The 22,748-nt window shown below is 42.1% G+C and overlaps 2 protein-coding genes and 1 pseudogene across 3 annotated transcripts; 2 read left to right on the top strand and 1 right to left on the bottom strand.

The window, feature by feature from the left end:
- The first annotated feature begins 1,330 nt into the window (after window positions 1-1,330).
- Window positions 1,331-3,048, top strand: LOC311108160 (DNA-dependent metalloprotease SPRTN-like; annotated as a pseudogene). Its single transcript, XR_014615895.1, has 5 exons — window positions 1,331-1,507; window positions 1,730-1,827; window positions 1,952-2,080; window positions 2,172-2,490; window positions 2,615-3,048. The product of XR_014615895.1 is annotated as a DNA-dependent metalloprotease SPRTN-like (transcript).
- A 2,782-nt stretch (window positions 3,049-5,830) lies between these two features.
- LOC311108752 (protein FAM89A-like) lies at window positions 5,831-9,097 on the top strand. Its single transcript, XM_084151489.1, has 2 exons — window positions 5,831-6,163; window positions 6,788-9,097. The coding sequence occupies exons 1-2, from the start codon at window positions 5,912-5,914 to the stop codon at window positions 7,046-7,048; spliced, it is 513 nt and encodes a 170-aa protein (XP_084007615.1). The 5' UTR covers window positions 5,831-5,911; the 3' UTR covers window positions 7,049-9,097.
- A 5,941-nt stretch (window positions 9,098-15,038) lies between these two features.
- LOC311108183 (protein ARV1-like) lies at window positions 15,039-22,718 on the bottom strand. Its single transcript, XM_084150801.1, has 5 exons — window positions 22,585-22,718; window positions 18,448-18,567; window positions 18,139-18,292; window positions 17,705-17,926; window positions 15,039-15,824 (listed from the first exon to the last, which is right to left on the bottom strand). The coding sequence occupies exons 1-5, from the start codon at window positions 22,678-22,680 to the stop codon at window positions 15,697-15,699; spliced, it is 720 nt and encodes a 239-aa protein (XP_084006927.1). The 5' UTR covers window positions 22,681-22,718; the 3' UTR covers window positions 15,039-15,696.
- Between the last annotated feature and the right edge of the window lie 30 nt (window positions 22,719-22,748).

Raw genomic sequence — 22,748 nt, 5'->3', positions numbered from 1 at the left:
AGATAATCCATCCACCTGACAGGTGTGGCATATCAAGAAGCTGATTAAACAGCATGATCATTACACAGGTGCACCTTGTGCTGGGGACAATAAAAGGCCACTCTAAAAAGTGCTGTTTTGTCACACAACACAATGCCATAGATGTCTCAAGTATTGAGGAATGTCCACCAGAGCTGTTGCCAGATAATTTAATGTTAATTTCTCTACCATAATACGCCTCCAACTTCATTTTAGAGAATTCGGCAGTAAGTCCAACTGGCCTCACAACCGCAGACCACGTGTATGGCGTTGTGTGGTCGAGCGGTTTGCTGATGTCAACGTTGTGAACAAGAGTGCTGCATGGTGGCAGTGGGGCTATGGTATGGGCAGGCATAAACTACGGACAACGAACACAATTGCATTTTATCGATGGCAATTTGAATGAGATACCGTGACGAGCTCCTGAGGCCCACTGTTGTGCCATTCATCCGCCGCCATCACCTCATGTTTCAGCATAATAATGCACTGCCCCATGTCGCAAGAATCTATACACAATTCCTGGAAGCTGAAAATGTCCCAGTTCTTCCATGGCCTGCATACTTAACAGATATGTCACCCATTGAACATGTTTAGGATGCTCTGGATTGACGTGTACGACAGCGTGTTCCGGTTCCCGACAATATCCAGCAACTTCACACAGCCATTGAAGAGGAGTGGGACAACATTCCATAGGCCACAATCAACAGCCAGTCCCCTGTAGCTCAGTTGGTAGAGCATGGCGCTTGCAACGCCAGGGTTGTGGGTTCGTTTCCCACAGGGGGCCAGTATGAAAATGTATGCACTCACTAACTGTAAGTCGCTCTGGATAAGAGCGTCTGCTAAATGACAAAAAAAAAAAAGATCAACTCTATGCGAAGGAGATGTGTCGCGCTGCATGAGGCAAATGGTGGTCATATCAGATACGGACTGGTTTTCTGATTCACGCCCCTACTTTTTTTTTTTTAAGGTATCTGACCAACAGATGCATATCTGTATTCACAGTTATGTGAAATCCATAGATTAGGGCCTAATGAATTTATTTCAATTGACTGATTTCCTTATATGAACTGTAACTCAGTAAAATCTTTGAAATTGTTGTATTTTGTGTTTATATTTTTGTTCAGTGTAGGTATCCATCTAAGTTGAATTATCTTTTCAACTCCAGTAGCTAGCTAGTTGAACTTGAATGAAGATTTTGTGCTTGCCATTCAGCTGCAGGAGCAGTTTGACTTCGAGGCATCCTTATACACACCAACTGATGATAACTATGGCCAAACCAGCAAAAAACTGAAAGTTGAGTCTAGCAGCAACAATGTCATTCTATTTACATCCATCTGTTGCCCCCAAGAGACCAATGTCAATTGTGGATGAGTCGTGGGAGGTGTTTGACCCAAGTCTACGTGAGGGCCATGTTTCTGGAGTTCGATGACACGTTCTTCTGGGGAAAGCTCAGTGGTGTGGAAGTCAAATGGAGCCCCCGAATGACACTGTAAGTCTGAACGATTCACATTGTTGTATCAACCATCTGATATGATAAATGTGTTTATGATTATATCTCATACATTAGAATAATGGCTGCCCATCAACTTTCAGAATGTAAAGCGTGTGGGAACTTTGGCTGTCATGGCTATAACTGGTCCATGTGATTGCTTTCCTGTGGTTAATTTTCCATTATTCAATACCTGTCTCGTCATACAATCTTCAATTGTAGGTGTGCAGGTGTGTTCTTACGAAGGACGAGGTGGACTGTGTTCTATTTGACTTAGTGAGCCTTTACTGAAACTTAGACCCCGTCGGGATCTTGTACAGGTACTTTGACTAACCAACCTGAAACTTCTCAAATTGATGGCAATTGTATAAGATATAACATAAGCAATGTAGCTGATGTAATTTCTTCAGTATAGCATAACATGAAAATACCCTGTTATTCCAGACACTTCTGCATGAGATGATCCATGCACTGCTCTTCGTGACTCAAAACAACAGAGATCATGATGGGAATGGGCCTGAGTTCTGCAAGCACATGGACAGAATCAACCAAGCCACTGGAACTAAAATCACAGTAAGTTCTGCTCAGTGTCCCCACAATGTCAACTGTGAAAGTGTACTTTGTGTTAATGTCTCTGATTCCAGAATCAACTGTGTTCCACCAGGTCTATCACACTTTCCATGATGAAGTAGATCTCTACCGTCAGTACTGGTGGCGGTGTGAGAGGCCCTGTCAGACTCGCAAGCCCTACTTTGGATATGTGAAGAGGGCAATGTACCGTGCCCCCTCAGCCCAAGACACATGGTGGGGGGATCACCTGCGCTCCTGTGGGGGCACCTATACAAAGGTCAAGGAGCCAGAGGGTTATGGAAAGAAAGGCAAGAAGACAGACAACAGCGAAAGCAAGATAGACACCAGCAAAGACAAGAAGCCTACAGACAAGCCCACAAGCAAGAGCAAGGCTTCCAGCACATCTACTGCAGGTAATACATGTCTCTTTCTCATCTAATGAATGCTGAGAGTAGTAATATTATTTACAATTCAAAATATGGCTTAGTGAATGTGTCTTCTTGAATCTACATTTGATTTCCTATGCTTTGGTCTCAGGCTCTGGTTTACAGGATATAAGGAATATCATTCCATTCAGTAGCAAAGGCTTTTTGCTTGGAGAGAGTTCACCATCATCAACTCAGAAATCTCTTGTCAACAGTCCCACAAAACCCCTCACTACTCCTGTGTCTCCCAGACTTGTGCTGTCTCCTCCAGCTCAGGTGACAGCTAAAGGAATCAACTGATTATCCCACAGAAAAGGGGAGCTCCACAACCTCCATAGCAGGGGGAGCCCATGGTCCCTTCAGAGGACAGAAACCCCCTATTAAAAAATGTCAGCAACACCAAGGCATTTTTCAACATCAATGGTTCACCTGCTAGGGTTTACAAACCCAACAGCACTGTGACCAAGGCACATTGGACACTGTGTTAACAAACCTCCAAACGAGCTTCAACGCCATACAACACTCCTTCCGTAGCCTCCAACTGCTCTTAAACACTAGTAAAACTAAATGCATGCTCATCAACCGAAAGCTGCTTGCACCCGCCCACCCGACTAGAATCACTACTCTCGGCGGGTCTGACCTAGAGTATGTGGACAACTACAAATACCTAGGTGTCTGGTTAGACTGTAAACTCTCCTTCCAGACTCACATTAAGCATCTCCAATTAAAAGTTAGATCTAGAATCGGCTTCCTATTTCGCAACAAAGCCTCCTTCACTCATGCTGCCAAACATGCCCTCGTAAAACGGACTATCCTACCGATCCTTGACTTCGGCAATGTCATTTACAAAATAGCCTCCAACACTCTACTCAGCAAATTGGATGTAGTCTATCACAGTGCCATCCGTTTTGTCACCAAAGCCCCATATACTACCCTCCATTGTGACCTGTACGCTCTTGTTGGCTGGCCCTCACTACATATTCGTCGCCAAACCCACTGGCTCCAGGTCATCTATAAATCACTGCTAGGCAAATCCCTGTCTTAACTTAGCTCACTGGTCACCATAGCAACACCCACCCGTAGTCTGCGCTCCAGCAGGTATATCTCACTGGTCATCCCTAAAGCCAACACCTCCTTTGGCCGCCATTCCTTCCAGTTCTCTGCTGCCAATGACTGGAACGAACTGCAAAACTCCCCTTCACTAACTTTAAGCGTCAGTTGTCAGAGCAGCTTACCGATCACTGCACCTGTACACAGACATTCTGAAATTAGCCCATCCAACTATTTTCTTTCTGCCAAAATAAGACCAATGTTCATGTTTTAATAGTAATGTGTATGAAGGGATTCAGTTTTATTTAAAAAATGTAATGTTCTTACAATACCCTAAGTATCTTCTGGCTGAATGTGCCTTTTCATAGTCCTCCTCAATGTAAAACTACAATGGCAGACTAATAGAAATCAAAAAGACAGTCTCAAATACCATTTCATCATATCACTAAACTCATTAAATTGACTGAAAAATTACAGAATTCTCGGACACATACTTCAATACCCATACATGCTCAGATGCTTTTGAATAGATTTCCTGCCTCTCCAAGGGCATAGACCACCGACGAGAAAGGTCTGTTGATTCACATTCAAAGAGTACAGGATGGTTTTATGAGGACATAACTAGACGGGCCAAGAGAGCAATGACAGTTTCCGTAAAGACAAAGTGCTTGTGCAATTTAATACCAATGGTGCTCTTTTTATCCTTGAATAAAAAAATTATGCACTCACTAACTGTAAGTCGCTCTGGATAAGAGCGTCTGCTAAATGACTACAATGTAAATGTAAAAGCAAGGCATATGTTATTTAGGGAAGGAAGGTGCAGGGGCAGTGGGGTGAGCTAAATGTCGTAGAAGAGAGGAAGGGCAGCAGATTTCAAGGAGTCAAAGACCAACAATAAGGCAGGCAGCTATATGTCACAACTTCTGCTCCTCCTGACCTGCAAGATACTGAGGACAACCCAGACAATTAGCACAATGACAAATAAGTAGCATATTATGGATTTTAGGAAGAAGACAGATAAATGAGCAGCACTAAAATGTGTTGCATCCCATTATTTTACATTTTAGTCATTTAGCAGACGCTCTTATCCAGAGCGACTTACAGTTAGTGAGTGCATACATTTTTTTTTTTTTTTTGTTATCTCTAGCCTGTATTTAATGTGTCCTCGGGTAGACTCATGATTCTTTCAGCTTGAGTGCACTGCAGTCAAAAGGCACCAGCACTCATGTTGATTATGAAGGCTTTATGGGGTAGTCACTAACTGTCCTTGTCTTGACTGTACACAATTTAAAAACTCATTTTGAGTTCATTTCAACTCATATTGATGCACTGCCAATTCATATAAAATAGTATAAAATGTGTTTTAAGTGAGGGAATACATACATTCTTTTGTTTTCCACATTTAAAATGACATGTCAGTTGTTGAGACCTTGCTTTTTCAATTACATCTGCCATTGTTTAGGCCACATGTGCCTCTGTGGGTTGGGCTTCCTCTCTTTGTTGAGGGGCTGTTGTTAGTGATGCAGGACCATGGATGGAAAGCCCACCATCTGTCCTTCATACTGACACCTTTGTTCTGCAGACACATACTTGTCATGATGACCTCACCCACCGCCAGTAAATCACTTTTGGTCGGCTGAAACATGTAAACCAGCAATTTTACACTGGCAGTTGCCAATTTCTGTGTGATAAGATTTGCAACGCTAGCCTGTTGTACTATTCTCAGTCAGTGGTATTCATGTGGCACATGTCAAGTTTGTTTCTTTTCTAAGTGTTCCTTTATCCTAAAGAAAATAAGCTTGAGAACTTTAATTTGATAAAATGTTGAATGATGGCTATTTGGTGGTGGCTCATTATAACTGTCTTAATAATTAAATCACTCCACATACTGTAAAATGTAATGTAAATGTAGAGCTGTGATTTACTTCAGGAATAATGCCGCGTTCATGCGCTAGTCGGAACTAGCAAACTCGGAAATTTCCGATTTGCTAACTGGTTGAACGCGGCACGTGTCTAACTACAACCAGTTGCAAATCGTACATTTCCAAGTTTCCTAATTCCGACTAGCACTTGAACGCGTACTCTAACAAACAAAGAACACTCTGGTATTAGGTTATGAATATTCAACCACCCTTTCCTGTCCGTCGCTGCGGGTGACGCCCAATCAGCCTGGAACTGTGTTAAAGGGACAGGAAGTGCGAGTTAGCCAGAGCTCGAAAGGAGAAGATTACTGTTGTTTGGCGTCAACGGCTGTTGCATGTTGTTCGTCGGAGATGTGCTTTTCATTCCTGAATGTGGTGATTTATAACGACTAAAACTAAAAGTATTGCATTTGTTTGAGAAAAAAAAAGGTATAACGATGAACGGTAAATCCGCGAACGGCACAGCGGGCGGAACACTGGCCTCCATTGAGGGGCTACCCCCACTGCCAAAGAGCCTAAGCGGCTTGCTGAATTCAAGCGGCGGGTCTTGGAGAGAGATGGAGAGGATGTATGCAAAGAAAACCATGATCCAAGACGACCTTAGCCGTGGGCGAAACAATTCAGACAACCTGCTTGCAAATAAACCGGCCAACCTTGATGCGGCTTTAGCACTCCTCCGAAAAGAAATGGTAAGAAGTGGAGGGGAGGTGATCAATTAATGATTGCAAACAGGAGGGAGGGAATTTTGAGGCAAAATTGTGAAATGAGAGCAACAGCTGTTCAGACAGAATCAAGAAATCACTCCATTACTGTTCATTACTTCATGGTCTAATTAGTATCCTAGCTCTTTTTGGTCGGCTGAAACATGTAAACCAGCAATTTTACACTGGCAGTTGCCAATTTTTGTGTGATAAGATTTGCAACGCTAGCCAGTAACGGTGACAACAATGAAACATTTATACATTGTTGTTTGTAGGATTTGATAGCCTACATTCATACCATGTCAGTTTGGTTTCATTTGATAGCCTACACAATCTATACTCCATTGATCTGTGTGAAGATTTCAGTAGGAGTATGTCTTTGAAAACTTACAAAGCAAACTTTCTTCCAGCCTTACTGTAGGCCTATCCTCCTATGGGGTTAATATTTTATCCCATAAAATATTTCTGCTTAATTGAATAAAAGAAACATTTCTAGTTAAAGGCATGAAGCACCAACTTTTGTCTAATTGCTAACGTTTAGGCCTAAGTATAGTATCAAGCACCTGTTTGGGAAATCTTAAAATAATTATAGTATCATTTTTATCTTTCCAGGTGGGATTGCGTCAGCAGGATATGTCTTTGCTGTGTCAGCTCTGGTCCCTCCATGAGTCAATCCAAGAGTACAAGGGCAGTTGCCAGGACCTCAGCGTCGGGCACGGGATAGAGAACGGCTACTTTGACGAAGATGATGAATACTACCAGGAGACCAGCACAACACCAACTGACCAACCGGAGGGAAGTGAGGCAACATCTCCCAAAAATGGGACTAGCAAGGACTCCTGGCTACAAGACTCTTTCCACATCACCATCTGAGAGACCCAAGAGCTGAGCTGTTTGCTCCTAAGTTAGACTCTACACGTTTGAGGCAATACGCTTTTTATAAAGAGCTGTGCCATGCATTGAGTTTTGCTGGCTTATAGTCCTTTTTCAGCAGACCTCTTTCATATAAATATATACAAAAGTTCATTATTTATTATAAATGTTTTTTTCCCCTATTACTATGGACATTTCAAGTTTTCTATGATTGGGTTGTGAGTACTTCCAAGCTCTGTGTCATCTTCACAATGTTTACAGGGTTGAAATTCCAGAGACTGGGACAGTCTTTATAAACAAAATAGATGGGATTCCTGTCCCTGCAATCAGGGGAGGAAATCAACTTTTAGATGGTGTGTAGTGTCAACGGAGACTGGTTTGTGTTGCTTAGGCTGGAGAAAAGTATAAAATGCTGGAAACTGCTTACTTCTGGAATGGTTTTAAAACCAGGGGTAAGTAAGCATGTGCTTCTCAGAAGCCCTGTCTATGGTGTGCAGACGCTGTGCTTCTCAGAAGCCCTGTCTATGGTGTGCAGACGCTGTGCTTCTCAGAAGCCCTGTCTATGGTGTGCAGATGCCATACTGTGCTGTGGCTCTCCATACTTTTTCAGTTAATAGTTCAATGAGACTGGGAAGTTTGCATTGTTGAATTAAGTACAGTTGCTTCCATCATAAACCTTTGTTTTCAATTAACAACTCAATACAAGGTACCCATTACGAATTCATAGTATGTTGACCCCACTAGGACATGCATTTAGTGCACGTATGGCAATGTTGACCATAGTCTTCCATAGCCAACTGACCCCTATCTTGAGTCTCTATGTGCACTCAACATTTAGCTGCATAGACTGTATCAAAATAATTTAAGCTAGAAGTGCATTCTTGAAAGAAATTTTGCTTGTGTATCCTTTGACAATTTTGTGTGTAAACTGGTCCATAATTAATGTGCTTGTGGTACGCAAACCAAAGAGTATAATTGACGCACATTTGCTGAAATGTATTGGGTTTTAGGAATGATACTGTAAAATGCAATGTTCTTCCAGATGATATAGTCTGTTTTCTCGCCGAACAATGTAAGACAATATATCAAGAATGTTTTGTAATACAGGAGGTTGATCTGTTGAGACGTACGTTTTCTTCACCGATTTAATGCAATTTGACAATATACACACCAGAGGATGTTTGGAGGTCATATACAGCATGCTTTCAAAATGGGGAGTTGAAAGAAAATGTTCACGGTACCTTCTATGCCTCAATGTGAGTGATGATCATGTACTGAATTTTCTACCTCCAGCTTCACGGTAAATGTATATTACCGCCACCAGCCCCACATTGAAAATTTGTATTTAAACAGAACACTAAACAAATCTCCACACTTAGTGCCTTTTTAGGTCTCAGACCTTGGCTATTGCTGTTGTCTGTCCCTTCAACTCACAGCACTTTTCTCAATCTGGTCATGTCTTTCGGATGGTCTCATGGCAAACACGTAGTACACCGCATACTGTAACTCCAGCACAGTTACTTGTTCAATTCCCACCTAAAAGGAAACCTAATGTTTCTTCACCAGTGTCATTAATCCAGGTATGAAATGTACACAACAGCATCCTGATTAGTTCCTTTTTCATGTGGCAATATATATCCAGATGGATATAGTCTTGATTTCATCCAATCAGAAAGCTGTGTTCTTGTACCACAGTGTGATCTCGATTTGTTGGCTCTGAATCAGAATCTACAGACCTAAAGGAGTCAATATAGGCCTCAAGCCAAGAAAATGTAACCTGAATTTCAGTCCAGTGGCAAGGTCAAGATGGATGAATCTGTCATCAAAGGAGTAATATATGAATCTGTGGAGGATAAAAAAAAAAAAAAGTATATTTCATTGTTTCCTCAGATACATAACTCACTGAGTATTTGAAGGGTTTGTTTTGTTTCAATCCATTCCTCATGTTTGTTATTTTTCAGTGAATGACCATACTACTGTTTTTGGAAGATTATGCTCTCTTATGTGATAGCTATAATTATGGATTTAATAAAATTACTTGATACTCAGATTTGTTATTCCTGCATGAAACTGTCGTTCATAGGCAACTGAACACAACTGTCTACTTTGTAGCTCTAAAATTAGCTTTGGCTTTACGGGTCAGCACTCACCACTTTATAGTGTACTGATCACCCTTGGCACCGACCAATAGAACATTGCACTTCTTGAGAGTAAATTTAAATAGTTTAGTTTTATACAGTTGAAGTCGGAAGTTTACATACAATTAGGTTGGAGTCATTAAAACTCGTTTTTCAACCACTCCACGAATTTCTTGTTAACAAACTATAGTTTTGGCAAGTCGGTTAGGACATCTACTTTGTGCATGACACAAGTAATTTTTCCAACAATTGTTTAAAGACAGATTATCTCACTTATTCACTGTATCACAATTCCAGTGGGTCAGAAGTTTACATACACTAAGTTGACTGTGCCTTTAAACAGCTTGTTAAAATTCCAGAAAATGATGTAATGGCTTTAGAAGCTTCTGATAGGCTAATTGACATCATTTGAGTCAATTGGAGGTGTACCTGTGGATGTATTTCAAGGCCTACCTTCAAACCCAGTGCCTCTTTGCTTGACATCATGAGAAAATCAAAATAAATCAGCCAAGACCTCAAAATAAATTGTAGACCTCCACAAGTCTGGTTCATCCTTGGGAGCAATTTCCAAATGCCTGAAGGTACCACGTTCATCTGTACAAACAATAGTACGCAAGTATAAACACCATGGGACCACGCAGCCGTCATACCGCTCAGGAAGGAGACGCGTTCTGTCTCCTAGAGATGAACGTACTTTGGTGCGAAAAGTGCAAATCAATCCCAGAACAACAGCAAAGGACCTTGTGAAGATGCTGGAGGAAACAGGTACAAAAGTATCTATATCCACAGTAAAAGGAGTCCTATATCGACATAACCTGAAAGGCCGCTCCAAAACCGCCATTAAAAAAAGCCAGACTACGGTTTGCAACTCACATGGGGTCAAAGATTGTACTTTTTGGAGAAATGTCCTCTGGTCTGATGAAACAAAAATAGAACTGTTTGGCCATAATGACCATCGTTATGTTTGGAGGAAAAAGGGGTTATTTGCAAGCTGAAGAACACCATCCCAACCGTGAAGCATGGAGGTGGCAGCATCATGCTGTGGGGGTGCTTTGCTGCAGGAGGGACTGGTGCACTTCACAAAATAGATGGCATCATGAGGAAGGAAAATTATGTGGATATATTGAAGCAACATCTCAAGACATCAGTCAGGAAGTTAAAGCTTGGTCGCAAAGGGGTCTTCCAAATGGACAATGACCCCAAGCATACTTCCAAAGTTGTGGCAAAATGGCTTAAGGACAACAAAGTCAAGGTATCGGAGTGGCCATCACAAAGCCCTGACCTCAATCCTATAGAACATTTGTGGGCAGAACTGAAAAAGTGTGTGCGAGCAAGGAGGCCTACAAACCTGACTCAGTTACACAAGCTCTGTCAGGAGGAATGGGCCAAAATTCACCCAACTTATTGTGGGAAGCTTGGGGAAGGCTACCCGAAACGTTTGACCCAAGTTAAACAATTTAAAGGCAATGCTACCAAATACTAATTGAGTGTATGTAAACTTCTGACCCACTGGGAATGTGATGAAAGAAATAAAAGCTGAAATAAATCATTCTCTCTACTATTATTCTGACATTTCACATTCTTAAAATAAAGTTTTTTTTTGTTGTTTTTTTCATTTAGCAGACGCTCTTATCCAGAGCGATTTACAGGAGCAATTTGGGGTTAAGTGCCTTGCTCAAGGGCACATCGACAGATTTTTCACCTAATCGGCTCAGGGATTAGAACCAGCGACCTTTCGGTTACTGGCACAACGCTCTTAACCACTAAGCTACCTGCCGCCCTAACTGACCTAAAACAGGGAATTTTTACTAGGATTAAATGTCAGGAATTGTGAAAAACTGAGTTTAAATGTAGTTGGCTAAGGTGTATGTAAACTTCCGACTTCAACTGTAGCTGCTATAGAAACATCCTTCTTTGTCTATATGTGTTTTGGAGAATTGTTCACTATTTCAACACTATTGCTGTTTGACCTAGTTTTAAAAATGAATGTCTTATTCAAACGAGGCATCGCTTAAGTTATTATATAATTTATGATATGTAACTAGTGCTCTATATGTACAGCTGAAGATAATTGTTTATCTCATACTGAAAACGGAGAAGCAAAGCTTCTGGAAGAGCAACTTAGGTGAGGTAGAGAGCTATTGCACAATATGGCTCTGCAAGTGTTTTCTTATCAGGTCAAGGCTCCGTAGACAAATCATGTGATCAACACTGGTGGACCCTCAGAAAGTTACCCTGTTACTGTATCTATTCACAGACATATAGCAACCAACCCAGCTGGGCAGCTAAAATCTCGAACTTCATACACCATCGTGTGTCCCTTAGAGTACAATATGAGCTACATGTATTCAAAGGAGAAGTGAGGGTAAATATTGACTAACATCAAGTGCCCTTTTGGAAAGCAGCCTGTAGTGAACACGCCTCTGTGCTGGGCTGAGCACCTGTTTAGGAGATTGTGGTAGATTAACATAATCTTGATTGAAAGCAAATCCAAGGTATGTGTAACTCTGCCCCTGGGATGGGACAGCTTGCCACACAAGCGCAACTGGGCTGTACCAACTATGTGCAACTGGGCTGTACCAACATTCACAGACCACAAACACACTGCTCACAACAAAGCTTTAGCAATTAATGGGAAAGAACACCAACGAATTCCCTTGGTTCTACTAACGCCAGAAAACGAATACAGCTGAGGAGTTTTCAGAGGAAATAGTATCCTTGAAGTTTGGTTTTATTCAGAAATAAGACTAAAAACATATACAAATTGTTAATGAACACTTACATAAGTGGCAATCAAATAGTGGTGTGGTTAGAAGGACATCTGACCTTTATTGTGTCAACAGATGCGCTGTCTGAAGCCTTGGTTAACTTGTCCAGAGGATTTTGGAAAATCTGATTGAGAGCTTACAGCCCGGCTTTGGCACAGAACAGTCAGCTCTCCTTCAGTGATCCTGTCTGACTTTTACTCTCTGAGCCCTGGACCTGGCTAGCACTATCCTCATGCGCTTACACTGAGCTCTTCTTCATCTCCTTCACTGAGATAGAGAATTACAATGACAAATTCTCTATTCTTCATGACATCTTTTGTCCCAATGACTCAAATGTTCTTTCCCTTTAACAGTACATTCATGCACTGGTCTCAACATCGTAATGCCTCTGATGTGATTCTTGTTATACTAATCTGATTATCCAGACTCATGATCTACCACTACACCAGGTTGAATAATGCTGCAAACACTCACTACACTCTTGCTGGAACACTTTGAGCCTTTCTCCATTACCAACACTGAGCTGGGGACGTTTAGTATGTGTGCTTCAAGGCTTACTACAGGGGTTGAAACCAGTTTGATTTCACAAGCAGTGGAATGTCTTTCAAAACATGGATCTACAATTACCCACGACCACCTGAGGCCTTACATAACACGTTCCCCCTGTTTGAAGGCACCAGGCTGGGTCAGCACGTCAGGCATTAGAGATATCTATTTATTTAAAATGACACATTTGCCATAAGTGACCCCCACTGCTCTTTAGAATGCACATCACCAATTGACTTGATACATTAGCGTACAGTATGTGCCCTAGGAACATGTGGGGTTGAATCTCTGTTCTAGCATTGTTGTTTACATTTCCTTCCACTTGACATGCCTTCTTGTTTGGATACGGTATCGATACTCACTATTCATTGAAGATACTCCACTCACTATCCTCTCCCCTTATTCCACGTGCTTGCAAGGCAAGCAGTCTAAAAACAATGACTATTTGTCATCCTGGACCATTCACTGACAGATGCTCAGATCCACTTGAGGTATCCTTGTAAGGATACCAAACATAACATTCCCAGGCAGAGTTCACTCAACGATGTAAAGGCTTGTTACAACGTGTGAGCACAACATTAATCCTGAGCCGAGTTATGGCAGGAATTACAAAAGTTAAATATAAATAATTTTATCTCTGTTCAAAAAGGAGAAACAAATAAGACCAGTTTGAAAAATCTCTGAGGACAAAACAGTGAGTTATCAAAAATATTAATTTTATTCACACTGACTTCAGGCTCTGTCTGCATACAAAAACAGCCTTTCTGGAGGACATTAGTGTGCTTCATACAATTAAGAAATACCAACAAAGCAACTGGCTTTGGTCAGAAAAAATCTAAAGACTCATACAGTATGTTTGTGTATGCACTACTTAACCATAAGGTATCAAGGGGCCTTAGCACATACAGTGCCTTCAGAAAGTATTCATACCCCTTGACTTATTACATATTTTGTTGTGTTACAGCCGGAATTCAAAATGGTGAAAATATGTTTTTAGAAATGTTTGCTAATTTATTGAAAATGAAATATAGAAATATGTAATTTACATAAGTATTCAAACCCCTGAATCAATACTTTGCAGAAGCCCTTTTGGCACCTTCAGCACAACCATTCTCAGGTATTGTCATAGATTTTCAAGCAGATTTAAGTCAAAACTGTAACTTGGCCACTCAGGAACATTCACTGTCTTCTTGGTAAGCTATTCCAGTGTATATATGGCCATTTGTTTTAGGTTGTTGTCCTGCTGAAAGGTGAATTTATCTTCCAGTGTCTGGTGGAACACAGACTGAACCAGGTTTTCCTCTAGGATTTGCCTGTGCTTAGCTCCATTCCGTTTATTTTTATATTTTACCCCCAATCATCGCTGCAACTCCCCAACGGCCTCGGGAGGTGAAGGTCGAGTCATGCGTCTTCCGAAACATGACCCACCAAACCGCGCTTCTTAACACCCGCCTGCTTAAGCCAGCCGCACCAATGTGTCGGAGGAAACACTGTTCACCTGACGACCGAGGTCAGCCTGCAGGCTCCCGGCCCGCCACAAGGAGTTGCTAGAGCGCGATGAGCCAAGTAAAGCCCTCCCGGCCAAACCCTCCCCTAACCTGGACGACGCTGGGCCAAATGTGGGCCGCCCTATGGGACTCCCGACCACAGTCTGTTGTGATACAGCCCGGGATCGAACCCGGGTCTGTAGTGACGCCTCTAGCACTGCCACACCACTCGGGAAGCCCCTTTCCGTTTCTTTTTTATCCTGAAAAACTACCCAGTCCTTAACGATTACAAGCATACCCATAACATGATGTAGCCACCACTATGCTTGAAAATATGGAGAGTAGTACTCAGTAATGTGTTGTATTAGATTTGTTCCAAACATAACACTTTGTATTCAGGACAAAAAGTGAATTGTTTGCCACATTTTCTGCAGTATTACTTTAATGCCTTGTTGCAAACAGGATACATGTCTTGGAATTTTTGTATTCTGTACAGGCTTCCTGTTTTTCACTCTTGTCAATGAAGTTAGTATTATGGAGTAACTACAATTTTGTTGATCCATCCTCAGTTTTCTCCTATTACAGCCATTCAACTCTGTAACTGTTTTAAAGTCACCATTGGCCTCATGGTGAAATCACTGAGCGGTTTCCTTTCTCTCCGGCAACTGAGTTAGGAAGGACGCCTGTATCTTTGTAGTGACTGGGTGTATTGATACACCATCCAAAGTGTAACTAATAACTTCACCATGCTCAAAAAGATATTCAATGTCTGCTTTTTTTTTTTATGTACCCATCTACCAATAGGTGCCCTTCTTTTTGAAAACCTCCCTGATCTTTGTGGTTGAATCTGTGCTTGATATTCACTGCTCGACTGAGGGACCTTACAGATAATTGTATGTGTGGGGTACAGAGATGAGGTAGTCATTCAAAAATCATGTTAAACACTATTATTGCACACAGAGTCCATGCAACTTATTATGTGACTTGTTAAGCACATGTGTACTCCTGAACTTATTTAGGCTTGCCATAACAAAGGGGTTGAATACTTACTAACTCAAGATATTTTCATTTATTTTCATTTTTAATTAATTCCACTTTGACATTATGGTATTCTGTGTAGGTCAGTGACAAAAACATCTTAATTTAATTCATTTTAAATTCAGGCTGTAACACAACAAAATGTGGAAAAAGTCAAGGGGTGTGAATACTTTTTGAAGGCACTGTAAAGCCACCCTCTGTGAACATGTGTGTCAAATGCTTATTATTCCACAGCTCCTATACTTAATCATATAGGCTGCATCACCAAGAGAGTATTGCTCTCTTTTACTGTACAGCTTCAATAAAATAAAGAATTCAAGGCAATAAATGGGATTACTCACTGCAAGTTCTCTCTCTCTGTGACACACACATCTTACATCTGTTCCATATCAAAATATGTGTTGCTTATACACAGCCTGTGGTTTTTGGCATTGCACAGAATAATGAATATGTTCACTATGTGCTTTCTAAGGTGGTATTTCACAAATAGCCTCAGGAATGTCCCGTAGCCTCATTAACTCCAATACCAACAGAGAGGTTATTGTCAGTGTTTGACTATATGTCTAGGCACACTCCACATAGCACTAATAGTTTCCCCTCACCGGTCTCTGGTCCAGGGCATAATAGGTGCCATTGTAACAGTGTGTTCTTTAGGACCGGCCTGAAACAGGTCATTGGAACGGCAGGATGTCCTTTATGCTCCATGGAAGCGTCTGAAACGCCTGGGCTATGCACGTCTCCAATAGCAGACCCACACACACAGCCAGCAGGGAGAGCCTTCTGCTGCAGTTAAGAATGACTGGAGAAGAGAGGAGAGGAAATGATCAGGTCTTACAAGAACACAAACATGACAATATGCAGGAAAAGTACTTGTTTAGAACACCTTTAGATCATGTTAATCTCCTACTTGTTGTAGAATTGAGAAATACTGCCATCAGTGCAATAAACCATGAATTCTACAGGAATCCAATATCAATCAATCAATCAAATGTATTCATAAAGCCCTTTTTACATCAGCAGTTGTCGCAAAGTGCTTATACAGAAACCCAGCCTAAAACCCAAAGAGCAAGCAATACAGCTGTAGAAGCACAGTGGCTAGGAAAAACTCCCTAGAAAGGCAGGAACCTAGGAAGAAACCTAGAGAGGAACCAGGCTCTGAGGGGTGGCCAGTCCTCTTCTGGCTGTGCCAGGTGGAGAATATGGGGGAGAAAGAGAGAGAGAGACAGAGAGCACAAACAGACCCCACAGAGCCCCAGGACAGCAAAACAATTAGATCCAACCAAATCATGAGAAAACAAAAAGATAATTACTTGACACATTGGAAAGAATTAACAAAAAAACAGAGCAAACTAGAATGCTATTTGGCCCTAAACAGAGCGTACACATTGGCAGAATCCCTGACCACTGTGACTGACCCAAATTTAAGGAAAGCTTTGACTACGTAGACTCAGTGAGCATAGCATTGCTATTGAGAGCGGCCGTCGTAGGCAGACCTGGCTCTCAAGAAAAGACAGGCTATGTGCACACTGCCCAAAAAATGAGGTGGAAACTGAGCTGCACTTCCTAACCTCCTGCCAAATGTATGACCATATTAGAGACACATATTTCCCTCAGATTACACAGATCCACAAAGAATTAGAAAACAAACCCAATTTTGATAAACTCCCATATCTATTAGGTGAAAAACCACAGTGTGCCATCACAGCAGCAAGATTTGTGACCTGTTGCCTCAAGAAAAGGGCAACTAGTGAAGAACAAACACCATTGTAAATACAACCCATATTTATGTTGATGTATTTTCCCTTTTGTACTTTAACTATTTGCACATAATGACATTTGAAATGTCTTTATTCATTTGGAACTTTTGTGTGTGTAATGTTTACTGTATAAAAAAAAAAGGGGGAAAAAGTGTTTATTTCACTTTTGTTTATCCCATGCCAATAAAGCCCTTAAATCGAATTGAAAGAATGAAAGAAAGAAAGAAAGAAAGAAAGAAAGAAAGAAAGAAAGAAAGGAGAGAGTCAAAACAGAAGGTCCGGGAAAAGGTAGCACGACTGGTGAAGAGGTCAGGGTTCCATAGCCGCAGGCAGAACAGCAAAAACTGGACCAGCAGCACGATAAGGGCCATTACCCTGAAATGTGACAAACCACAGGGGGCACACCGAGACTAGTGCTTGCTTTGCAGGCCTGATTGTTTGGTGAAAAAAACATAATGCATAACGTTAATGCAACTTTAGTGAATTAATGGATTAGCTTTGGACAATTTTGGAACTATTTATAACTATTTAGTAACTCTAGGGAATAACAGAATTCACTATGTGAAAAGTCGATAGATATGGTGCTCAATGTGTGAAATAGGTTATTTAATAGTATCAATAATGAGTAATGAGAACTTTTCAATCCATTTTCACTCCAATTCACTCGCTGAATTAACAGGAACAGCGATGGAGCTAAATGTGAGTGACTAATGGTCCTCTGTAGCTCAGCTGGTAGAGCACGGCGCTTGTAACGCCAAGGTAGTGGGTTCGATCCCCGGGACCACCCATACACAAAAAAATATATATATGCACGCATGACTGTAAGTCGCTTTGGATAAAAGCATCTGCTAAATGGCATATTATTATTATTAGTATTATAATGGGAGCATTGGTACACTGAGGGAGGAGTTGGCTAATGTACCTCTGATGGCCTGAGAGTTGGATGTGAGCACAAACAGCTTGATGAGGCTGAAGCAGTGCGGGGAGTAGTCATGCTCCCATATGACTGCAGCGATGAGCAGGATTTTGCCATAGCTGGACAGCAGGAGGGCTTTCAGTAGTAAGCTCAGTTCAAAGTCATAGCCAAGCAGCCTCTGCACCAGCCACAGGAAAGACAGCACTCCAACAGAGAACGCACCCAATTCTGTGGACAAATGAACATGAAATCAGTACCAACCAGCAGAAGACCGTCATTTGTATGAAATCATTGTGAAAAGAAAGCAGGATTTGTCATTTTATCTACACTTGGAAACATTGTTATAACATTGCTATTAACATTGTCAAAGGCATGTTTGTTGATGAGTGCATGACTTGTTATAGTAATGATGTGTTTTTTTCCATGCTTTATATACCCACCAAGAGCTGCCATCCCAAACATGCCATAGAAATCCCATTCCTTGGTGTATCTAATGATGTCTGCAGGGTCATTGCTCTGTTCAGATCCCGGAAGTTGTGACCACCTCAGGTAGGACTCACACAGCAGGCAAAACACACACAGCTTCCAGTGAATCTGTAGAGGAAACCATCAATAAGACATGCCATCATGCCTTGTGTCTCTCTGCAGAGTAAATGCAATGCAATGTGGATCAAGTCTCATCAATTTTCTAAAGCATGCACTGTAATCTGACTCTGGTGAATCGTTTTTCAGTGTCTTACTGTACTTACGTTCAATGTAATGTTGAACAGAATGTGTCTGAATGCTTGAGTTTTGCATAAAATGGCATCAATCAGAATAATGACTGGATCATATTCAATGTACTTGTCCACAGGCTTTTGGCAGGATTCCTGAAAGAAGTAGAGACATTTACCCATTTCAGACAGAAGATGTGGTATGTTACCTGTAAAAACTATAAGGAAATGTTTATATGACCCCCGTTGAAACAGCCTCTTATTTACCACTTAATTGCAGGTATACCCCTTTCATACATATCAATAGACCCACTTCAATTTGCTTACCGCTCCAATAGATCCACAGACGATGCAATCGCCATCACACTGCACACTGCCCTATCCCATCTGGACAAGAGGAATACCTATGTAAGAATGCTGTTCATTGACTATAGGTCAGCATTCAACACCATAGTACCCTCCAAGCTCATCATTAAGCTCGAGGGTCTGAACCCCGCCCTGTGCAACTGGGTCCTGGACTTCCTGAAGGGCCGGCCCCAGGTGGTGAAGGTAGGAAACAACATCTCCACTTCGCTGATCCTCAACATTGGGGCCCCACAACCACCCGAGCCACTGCCTGTTCACCCCGCTATCATCCAGAAGGCGAAGTCAGTACAGGTGCATCAAAGCTGGGACCGAGAGAATGAAAAACAGCTTCTATCTCAAGGCCATCACTGTTAAATAGCCATCACTAGCACATTAGAGGCTGCTGCTGCCTATTGAAATCACTGGACACATTAAGAAATGGAACACTAGTCACTTTAATAATGTTTAAATATCTTGCACTACTCATCTCATATGTATACAGTGAGGGAAAAAAGTATTTGATCCCCTGCTGATTTTGTACGTTTGCCCACTTACAAAGAAATTATCAGTCTATAATTTTAATGGTAAATTTTTACATTTACATTTTAGTCATTTAGCAGACGCTCTTATCCAGAGCGACTTACAGTTAGTGAGTGGATACATTATTTATTTTTTCATACCCTCCCGTGGGAAACGAACCCACAACCCTGGCGTTGCAAACGCCATGCTCTACCAACTGAGCTACATCCCTGCCGGCCATTCCCTCCCCTACCCTAGACGACGCTGGGCCAATTGTGCGCCGCCCCATGGGTCTCCCGGTCGCGGCCGGCTACGACAGAGCCTGGATAGTAGGTTTATTTGAACAGTGAGAGACAGAATAACAACAACAAAAATCCAGAAAAACGCATGTCAAAAATGTTATAAATTGATTAGCATTTTAATGAGGGAAATAAGTATTTGACCCCCTCTCAATCAGAAAGATTTCTGGCTCCCAGGTGTCTTTTATACAGGTAACGAGCTGAGATTAGGAGCACACTCTTAAAGGGAGTGCTCCTAATCTCAGCGTGTTACCTGTATAAAAAGACACCTGTCCACAGAAGCAATCAATCAATCAGATTCCAAACTCTCCACCATGGCCAAGACCAAAGAGCTCTCCAAAGATGTCAGGGACAAGATTGTAGACCTATACAAGGCTGGAATGGGCTACAAGACCATCGCCAAGGAGCTTGGTGAGAAGGTGGCAACAGTTGGTGCGATTATTCGCAAATGGAAGAAACACAAAATAACTGTCAATCTCCCTCGGCCTGGGGCTCCATGCAAGATCTCACCTCGTGGAGTTGCAATGATCATGAGAACGGTGAGTAATCAGCCCAGAACTACACGGGAGGATCTTGTCAATGATCTCAAGGCAGCTGGGACCATAGTCACCAAGAAAACAATTGGTAACACACTACGCTGTGAAGGACTGAAATCCTGCAGTGCCCGCAAGGTCCCCCTGCTCAAGAAAGCACAAATACATGCCCGTCTGAAGTTTGCCAATGAACATCTGAATGATTCAGAGGAGAACTGGGTGAAAGTGTTGTGGTCAGATGAGACCAAAATGGAGCTCTTTGGCATCAACTAAACTCGCCGTGTTTGGAGGAGGAGGAATGCTGCCTATGACCCCAGGAACACCATCCCCACCGTCAAACATGGAGGTGGAAACATTATGCTTTGGGGGTGTTTTTCTGCTAAGGGGACAGGACAACTTCACCGCATCAAAGGGACGATGGACGGGGCCATGTACCGTCAAATTTACATTTACATTTTAGTCATTTAGCAGACGCTCTTATCCAGAGCGACTTACAGTTAGTGAATACATAATTTTTTTTATACTGGCCCCCCGTGGGAATCAAACCCACAACCCTGGCGTTGCAAACGCCATGCTCTATCAACTGAGCTACATTCCCTCCCCTACCCTGCCGGCCATTCGCTCCCCTACCCTGGACGACGCTGGGCCAATTGTGCGCCGCCCATGAGTCTCCCGGTCACGGCCGGCTGCGACAGAGCCTGGATTCGAACCAGGATCTCTAGTGGCACAGTTAGCACTGCGATGCAGTGCCTTAGACCACTGCGCCACTCAGGAGTACAAATCTTGGGTGAGAACCTCCTTCCCTCAGCCAGGGCATTGAAAATGGGTCGTGGATGGGTATTCCAGCATGACAATGACAAAAAAACACACGGCCAAGGCAACAAAGGAGTGGCTCAAGAAGAAGCACATTAAGGTCCTGGAGTGGCCTAGCCAGTCTCCAGACCTTAATCCCATAGAAAATCTGTGGAGGGAGCTGAAGGTTCGAGTTGCCAAACGTCAGCCTCGAAACCTTAATGACTTGGAGAAGATCTGCAAAGAGGAGTGGGACAAAATCCCTCCTGAGATGTGTGCAAACCTGGTGGCCAACTACAGGAAACGTCTGACCTCTGTGATTGCCAACAAGGGTTTTGCCACCAAGTACTAAGTAATGTTTTGCAGAGGGGTCAAATACTTATTTCCCTCATTAAAATGCAAATCAATTTATAACATTTTTGACATGCGTTTTTCTTGATTTTGTTGTTATTCTGTCTCTCACTGTTCAACATTTACATTACATTTTAGTCATTTAGCAGACGCTCTTATCCAGAGCGACTTACAGTTAGTGAATACATATTTTTTTTATACTGGTCCCCCGTGGGAATCGAACCCACAACCCTGGCGTTGCAAACGCCATGCTCTATCAACTGAGCTACATCCCTGCCGGCCATTCCCTCCCCTACCCTGGACGACGCTGGGCCAATTGTGCGCCGCCCATGAGTCTCCCGGTCACGGCCGGCTGCGACAGAGCCTGGATTCGAACCAGGATCTAGTGGCACAGTTAGCACTGCGATGCAGTGCCTTAGACCACCTACCATTAAAATTAACGACTGATCATGTCTTTGTCAGTGGGCAAACGTACAAAATCAGCAGGGGATCAAATACTTTTTTCCCTCACTGTATACTGCATTATATTCTATAATATTCTACTGTATCTTAGTCCATGCCGCTCTGTCATTGCTTGTCCATATATGTATATATTCTTAAATCCCATTCCTTACTAGTTTTGTGTGTATTGGGTATATGTTGTGAAATTGTTAGATATTACTTGTTAGATATTACTGCACTGTCGGGGCTAGAAGCACAAGCATTTCGCTACACCCGCGATAACATCTGCTAAACACGTATGTGACAAAGAAAATCTGATTTGATTTGAAATTAGGAGGGGTGGGGGGTGTTGTTAAACCATGGGGGCTGTTTGCAGTTTAAATTAGGGAGGTGTTAAACAATGGAAGTGTTAATGTCTTTACCTGCAAAAAAGCAGAGAACCATTCACACAGACCCGATACCTGTATTTTGGTTACAGGGTCTGTGAAAATGCAGGAATCATGACTCGGTCTTTAGGTGGCTTTTATTTTCCCACGTTTTTTACCCCCTACCCCTTTCAGATATACGAAAAAGCTGTTATAAAAATGCAGACATGATAAATTAGTGGGATTTTGGTCTATGTATGAAAGGGATAAAACAGGCACACCATACGCATTTATCTAGCTTTTATGGCTAAACTAGATAGCTAGCTTACTGTTTTATCTGTTGTAAGGGTAGAGACCCAACCACTAACCACAAATATCAGCTAACTATCCATCATCAGGCATCATAACTTGAATAGAAACAGAGAAACCGCTGGCAGTGACAGGTCCCTTCATTTCTAGCTAGCCTAGCATCATCAGTTAGCTAATATCTAAACCAGGAAATGAACATGGGCCAGTTAGTTAACTCACACATATGTTTATCTTCAAGATCCCATTACTGTAATCTCTGCGAAGCTCGTGCGCGTCCTTAATGCATTCAACACATCTAAAGAAACCCTTTCCCATTCTGTTTTATGTTCGCGACTTGGCAACGATGGAGCAACCAGCTCGAGGAACCTGACTTCCTGGATTTA

This window comes from Coregonus lavaretus (genome assembly GCF_964263955.1).
Source record: "Coregonus lavaretus genome assembly, chromosome: 33".
NCBI lineage: Eukaryota > Metazoa > Chordata > Actinopteri > Salmoniformes > Salmonidae > Coregonus > Coregonus lavaretus.
The sequence above is the reverse complement of the archived record's forward strand: the minus strand, read 5'-3'. Positions and strand labels throughout refer to the sequence as shown.

Bases quoted from the DNA above. Each gene is read 5' to 3' on its own strand.
- LOC311108752 (XM_084151489.1), top strand. From the start codon at position 5,912: ATGAACGGTAAATCCGCGAACGGCACAGCGGGCGGAACACTGGCCTCC. The intron at 6,164-6,787 runs GTAAGAAGTGGA...TTATCTTTCCAG, and splicing joins CACTCCTCCGAAAAGAAATG to GTGGGATTGCGTCAGCAGGA.
- LOC311108183 (XM_084150801.1), bottom strand. From the start codon at position 22,680: ATGGGAAAGGGTTTCTTTAGATGTGTTGAATGCATTAAGGACGCGCAC. The intron at 17,927-18,138 runs GTGGGTATATAA...ATTTGTCCACAG, and splicing joins GTTTGGGATGGCAGCTCTTG to AATTGGGTGCGTTCTCTGTT. The intron at 15,825-17,704 runs GTACATTAGCCA...TCTCTTCTCCAG, and splicing joins CAACTCTCAGGCCATCAGAG to TCATTCTTAACTGCAGCAGA.